The 7,263-nt window shown below is 36.3% G+C and overlaps 1 protein-coding gene across 1 annotated transcript; it reads right to left on the bottom strand.

The window, feature by feature from the left end:
• Positions 1 to 834: 834 nt before the first annotated feature.
• Positions 835 to 1,614, bottom strand: LOC149816669 (uncharacterized). The gene has a single exon (XM_089986855.1). The coding sequence runs from the start codon at positions 1,408 to 1,410 to the stop codon at positions 1,018 to 1,020; it is 393 nt and encodes a 130-aa protein (XP_089842981.1). The 5' UTR covers positions 1,411 to 1,614; the 3' UTR covers positions 835 to 1,017.
• Between the last annotated feature and the right edge of the window lie 5,649 nt (positions 1,615 to 7,263).

The raw sequence follows: 7,263 nt of genomic DNA, 5'->3' as shown, positions 1-7,263 counted from the left end.
CATGCAGTCTTCTCTCCCCATTGCCTTTTAGGGCCTTTTTGGGAGCCATGAGTTGAAGATGTTGTAGTTTCCCCCAGTGCTCTCATGCTTTCGTATGTTTGGGAGCAGTAGAGTTCCAAAACAATGCATTGGGAATGGAGATGGCAGCCCCATCGCCAAAGGTCAATGTCATTCAAAAGAGGGTGATGTTGACAACTCAATCCCCACACTAGATTTTGGCAAAACCACTTGGCAACACATAGAAATGGTATTTTCATATTAATGCAAGGAATCCAAACAGGCCTTAGTTGCCCAATACTCATGTTTTTTCTTTATTTCGCTCTTTGATACATACACCAGCTAGATTTAAACATTTGCACAGACAAGTCGGGGCATTCAGTGTTGCTAATCAGAGCTTTCCTTTGTTATTCACATGACTTGAGCCAAGGAGGAGGACTCAAGGACACTTGATGCTGCACAAAAAGCATGATTGACTCTCTACCAGCACTGTCACAGGGAGATGGCAACAAGAGAGAGAATCCTTGGCGAAATCCATACGATTCTTCTCCAGCTGAAGCAAAGTTCTTACAGTACCATTTATCATTTAAATATTGAACCTTTTTTTCACTTCTATGCACTTGATTAACAATTATATGTTAAAATATGCGTTTTTCCTCCGAACAGAAAACAAATCGCAACAATGCTCATTCATACATCATATGTAATTGATATACAAAACAATCAACTCAAACGTTTTATTCATCCATTAAATCTCCCGAAGAGAAACAGGGATTCCTCAAATAAAATGCCAGCATCATCCAAACAGAATGCCCATAATCAGACGAGAAAGATAACTAACAGAGACAAGATGAATACATTCAAAGCAAAAGGATTATCTCCAGGTACATAAAATCACTGTTCGTCCAACAAACAACTTCATCCCCTCCAAAAAGGGTAAAAAAAACAAGAGAAGAAAGAGTGCGTAAACTTAGAACTAAAATAGATCTGGAAAGGAAAGGACAGAGCCTTATCTTTCACTCAATCCTGATTCTTGAGCTTCTCCACCCTCTGACTGAGCTTCTCGATCCGGACGACGAGATTCGTGACGGCGAACAGTAGCCAGTAGAAGAGGAGCGCGGCGGCGATCAGGAGCGCGTTCCGCTGGCTCTTCATGATCGACTTCTGGTGGCGGAGGTGCTCGGAGGGGCTGCACAACGGGCCGTCGCAAGTCGGCCTCATCTCGTACTTCCAGTATATGTCCATCAGGAGAAAAAGGCAGAAGGGGACGACGAAGAGAAGCGGCTTCAGCGCGTTCCTGGTGACGGCGACCAGACCCTTCCGGAGGCGATCGAGCCCAGGAAACGTCAAGAGCAGCAGCATGATCGCCTCCGCTCCGGCCGCGTACCCCAAGACCACCCACTCCAAAGCCATTCTCTGACTCAAACCCTAGAAATCTGCCCCCCTCTCTCGGAAAACCCTAACCCTAGAAAACCGGACGGTCCGATCTGCGAGACAGCCCTCGATGGAGATCGAGAGTCAGGCTTCTGCGTCGAGAAACCCTAAAGTCTAAGCACACAGAAAACTTCGATCCTTCTCCAGAGCAACGGAAACACCACCACGCAGCACGCACTTTGTGGAGGAGGCAGGAAACTCTGGAGCATATATTTATACGACCGAACGCCGGACCTCTCTAGCAGGAAACTAACCCCGAAATTCCAAAACTATCCCCACACGTCATTTTTTTACGACCACCATCTGTTGATAAAATGACAAAATAGACCACTTAATGTGATAAAATACCCGCCCATGTGGACCGGGTTTTATAATGGAATATGGATCTCATCATTTGAAATAGGATGGGTTTCATCTTATATTCAATCGACATCGAGATGGATCTACTTTATGACTAGTTCAATTGAGGAGATCCGTATTATTTATAATTAAAATAATTCCGTAAGGGCCGAGAAACAAGATAAGCTACTCGTAGTTCAACTCTTAAACAGCTCACATCGGCTTGACTCGTAAGAGCTCGTTAGGTAGTAAGAAAACATATTTTAAATAATTTTACTGAACTATTTTACTTGTAAAATCTTATTACTTCTAGCTTTAAAACAATGTACTTTTTTTTGTAATCATGTTGCTTCCACTAAAAAATAACTTATTTTTTCATGAAACTAGTCATCTCCAACTCAGGCTGGTTTATCTTGGATAACTGAAATATGTTTACCAACCAAATATGTTTATTGGTATGAACCAAGATTTTTATAAGTTTTTTTAACTTTTTTTTTTTTGAAAATTTTACCGTACCATACTGATGTGATCTAGACCCTTGGTCTTATAAAAATAAACTCTTTGGAGCATCCAATTATGATGTATAAAATGATCTTTTAAGGGTTCAAAATCCACCGCTTATAATTTTCATAAATATTCCAACATAAAAAATCATATTTCTTTCTCCGATTACGATGACCCAACAATAGATTTCTAACAAATGAACTATGCCAAATGCATCTGCAAGGTTAGATTTGCTAAAAAAACCCTATAAAAATCTTGATTCATACCAGCAAACATATTTCAGTCTCCTGATTTTTATCTTTAGAATGAGGCAAGCTTCAACACTTCACTCGGCCCATCTAGAATCTGCCAAACAAAAGTTAACCTTTATCATTATCTATTATTAACTGAAGTTAAATAATAAATCAAATTATAACAATAGGCTTTGGAATCAAATGCTTAAAATATTTATCTTTTTTTAATGATAATGAATGAATTTTTTTAAATTTCATAGGACAATACATAAAACAAAAAAGAATCATGTTATTTTCAAGGTGACCTGAGCAATATTCCAATACTCATATCGGACTTGGGATCCATTTTCAAAATGATTGAAGGAATCAGCCCATTCTGATTCTGAACCGAGCTGAATTAACAGATTTTTGGACTGCTAATGATGTGTTAGGAAAATATTAAAATAATATTAAACATATAATGTTAAATAAAATTTAAAAAATATTGAAAAATAAGCCCAATCAGCTTGTTTTGTATCAATTTTTGGCCGATCCAATATGAATTGGCTGATAGTGACATCAATGGACTTGAGGTCTACATTTGATAAAAGGTTCATTAAAATTAAACGTAAAATGTTAGCCTCGAAATGAAAGTTTCTCCTACAATTACAACGATCAAAAGCAGGCACATGAAAAATTCTCATAGAAAAAAAAAATTGCCAATGAGAAGTTTTGATATGATAACTTTTTCAAAAGAAAAAATTTCACATGGTTGTGTAAAATGAGAAAATTTGAGTGAAAAAAGAGAGAGACCTGAAAATGGTGATGGGTGGGAGGAAGTTCTTATTGTGGCATTTCATGAAATGAGATGTGTTGTGGTTGAATGATTGTCCTAATGCAAAAAAAAAATTATAGAAAAAATTCTTCAATTCCTTGAGGTGGAAGAATTTTTTCTATAAAAAATCAGATTATTTAAAAAAACTTTCCTTTTGTGGCATTTCATGGAATGAGATGTGTTGTCGTTGAGTGATTGTCCTAATGCAAAAAAAAAAAAATTATACCAAAATTTCTTTCATTCCTTGAGGTGGAAGAATTTTTCCTATAAAAAATCAGATTATTTTAAAAAACTTTCCTTTCAAAAATTCTCTCATTTAGAACGGTTGGAAAGGCTATAACTTTTTCTTTCTCACTTCCACTTTTCCTTTTTCTCACTTCTAAACATGCCTTGTAAGAGAACAAAAAAAAACACTAGAAATAATGTAAAAGCAAAAGTAAAAGTAGATGAATAACAACATAAAAGAAAAAGAGAAAGCTAATGACAATAACATGAAAGCAAATGTAAAAACAAAAATATACTAAATATAACAAAAAAAAAAAAAGACAATAGCCGCGGGCCAGATTGTAAAAAAGTGAAAGCTAATGACAATAGCTGAATTCACCAAATTTTTTAGCAGCTAAGATACTGGATTCAGTTAGGATCTCGCTTTCTTATAAGGGGGCAAACAGATCAGATGCGGGCCAGATCATGCCAGGTTCAAATCCAAACCTGAAATGTATGTAATAGACCCAAATCCAGGTTTCAAATGATATTTAATGAGGTAGAGATGAATTTGGATCCAAAATAGATATGGTAATACCGGATCTATTAAAAAAACACCAATGACCAGATTTAGTTTGAACCTAAACATAGATCTGAAAAATAGATGCTAATCTGAAATATGATCTGAATCCGAAAATGCTTCAATTAAGCAAATCCAATGAAAATGCACATTCGGCTTTTATTCTAAAGATCTGCTGAAAATAACGTATCAAGTTTGGATCGGATATCCAACCAAAACCGAACTATTTGCGTCCTTGCTTTCTCACACGGTTCAGTGCGAGATAATGAGTCTGCCCCGATCTTCCAAAAATGGGAAAGCCGGAGGGTATTTTCGTCACTGGCAAGCTTTTCCAATGACAAAGCGGTGAAGGGTATTTGTGTAACTACCAGTACTATGGAGGGTATCTTTGTGGAATACAAAAATAAACGTGGCGTTATTATGCCGACCACGTTTTATAAAGATAGTGACGTGTCATAAACTTAGGAACGAAGCAAAGAACCCCAGCGTCGTCGGTCGACGAAGAGTTAGATGCAGTGACTTGGAAGTCATCCGATATGGTAATCTATCCCCACGAGTCTACAAAATCAGCATAAGAGAACTGAAATATGAGAACTCAAAATATGGGCATTTCCAATACTTTTTTTTTTGCAAATTCAACCAAGTGGATGTGTTTGGCAAGATGAATTTGCTAGGAATCAACCATTGGATCCTGTATTTTGGATGAAAAAATATGATTTTTGAATGCTTGAATATTTATGAAAAATACTTCAGCTGGTTTTCATCATATGTTTCTTGTGTTAGTTTTATATTCATTGGATTCTCGTTATACCATATATTTCTGCTTACCACAATCCAAAAAAATGGATCAATGAGATTACGTTGAAATTGTATGCTGTAAAATGCAAAAAAAAAAAAAAAAACAGAGGCATTTCCATGCAACTAGGGACTATTGTGAAGTCCTTGACAATGCATCAGACAACACTAGACAGGTTACTGGTGTTAGTGGTTTTGAACCAAAATTGCTTTTTATGAAAGGCTTGTGCTGCATAAGCGCAAAAGAGATCATCTACACTAGTAATCACCTCATAGGCTTGGACAATTCAGAGCAAGCAAGATACAACTCAAGGAGGCAGTGTGTTTAGGTTGCTTATGCAATGCAGTGTGAACATGTACTTTCATGTATGGCTAAATGACAACTCAGTATTCATATAGATTGACAAGTGCCATCTGTTAACTGTCAAGTGCCATAGTAATACTTGGTTAGTCATTGCAGCTTATTTGAGCTTCAGCTCATTTTAAGGTTATATGCATTTGTCAAAATGATTATATCGAGTTAGTTGGAACTGTTTGAGAAAGTGGCAATCTTGGTTTTTGCTTAGCGGATAAAGGCTGGGCTTTCTATTTTTAGCAGAATTTAAAAGGAAACTATCTATAGTTCACCAGAATATGTCATCTTTAAATCAGGTATATTGTTGTTTTCCTTTTCAGCAAGCAGTGATAGTTTGTAAACCTAGCTTCAACATGTACCATTGGCTCTAGCTATTGTGAGTGACTTTTTTTTCTATACATAACCTTTCTAGAGCGGTTGGTCAGAAGGTGCACATTCATTATTTGTCTTTCTAACATTTTGAACACTTTTGCAGCAGAAAGGTTTTAGGGGAGCTGAATTTGAATGACAGATTCTTGAGGCTGAATATACTGTATCTGTGACGAGTGAATGGTTGCAAGATAAGGTTAGCATGTATAGCTTTGTAGGCTTCCAATATATACTTGGTAAAAAGTTCTTTCTGTAATGTTTGTCTTATGTGGAGGCTCTGCATGTTCCCCATAACTCATCAAGCCAATTTCATGTAGATAGGACTGTGAAAATGTCTACAAAGAGACAATATGCATACGAGCACTAATGCCTCACAGGAAATGTGCACAAAGACACTCAAATAATACTTGAACAAATATGCACAAAGGCATAAAATAACACAAATATGCACAATGGCATGCAAAGAATCTTTATATTAAAAAAGAGAAGGAGATTGAGCTCTCAAGCTTCAACAAATACAAGGGGAAGTCTCCTATCTATAATACACAAAAGGAACCACTTGGAGCCCCTCCAATGGTCACATTTGTGACCGTTGGAGGGGCCCAATGATTACATTGGGCCCCCAAGGTGGGTACAAAAAGGACAAAAAGAAAAGAAAAGAAATAAAAATAAAAATACAACCATATTTCAATTGAAATATGTGTAAAAAGTAAAATAACAAAAATACCCTTTATCAGTTTTTACAAAGAGTGATATAAATATATATATCTATGTATATATACATAGAGATATGTATACATATATGTAGGACATATATGTATATGTATATATAGATATATATAATATATTGAGTACATTTTAACACCCCCCCTCAAACTTAGGGAGTGATGACTGCAAGTTTGCCAAGGATAAAATTAAATCTAGAAGAGTAGAGCACCTTAGTGAAGAAGTTCACCAGTTGATACTCGGATGTCACATATGAAAGATCAATAACCTTCTTTAGGTATTCTTCTCTAACATAATGACAATCCATTTCAATATGCTTCATGCGTTCATGAAATGTGTGAATTTTGACAATGTATATTGCGCTCTTGTTGTCACAACACAACTTTGTTGGTTCTTGAATCTGAACTCTCATATCTTCTAGCAGACGTCAAATCTAAACTATTTTTATGGTTGTGAATGACATGACACGATATTCGGCTTCAGTAGAGGATAGAGACATCTTTTGTTGTTTCTTGCATCTCCAACAGACTAATGATTTTCCTAAAAAAATACAAAAACCAGTGATGGAGTGACGGTTATTAGGGTCACCTCCCTAATCAGAGTCAGTATATGCAATTAAATTTAATTCAAAGGATGAGGAAAGAAAGACTCCCTTATTTACCGTCCTCTTTATATATCTGATGATGCGAAAAACGACACCCATATGAATGGTTGTAAGATCATGCTGGAATTGACTGACAATATAAATTGTGTGAGATATATCGGGTCTAGTGATGTTGAGATACATCAATGAACCAACCAGTTGTCTGTAAGGAGTGGGATTATCTAGAGGAATCTCATCATCAATTTTCAACTTTGTCCCAACTACTTCTGGTGTTTTACAAATTTTGTCATCAGAAATAACTGACCAGTC

Source organism: Nuphar pumila, chromosome 14, assembly GCF_984573655.1.
Source record: "Nuphar pumila chromosome 14, dmNupPumi1.hap1.1, whole genome shotgun sequence".
Taxonomy (NCBI): Eukaryota; Viridiplantae; Streptophyta; class Magnoliopsida; order Nymphaeales; family Nymphaeaceae; genus Nuphar; species Nuphar pumila.
The sequence above is the reverse complement of the archived record's forward strand: the minus strand, read 5'-3'. Positions and strand labels throughout refer to the sequence as shown.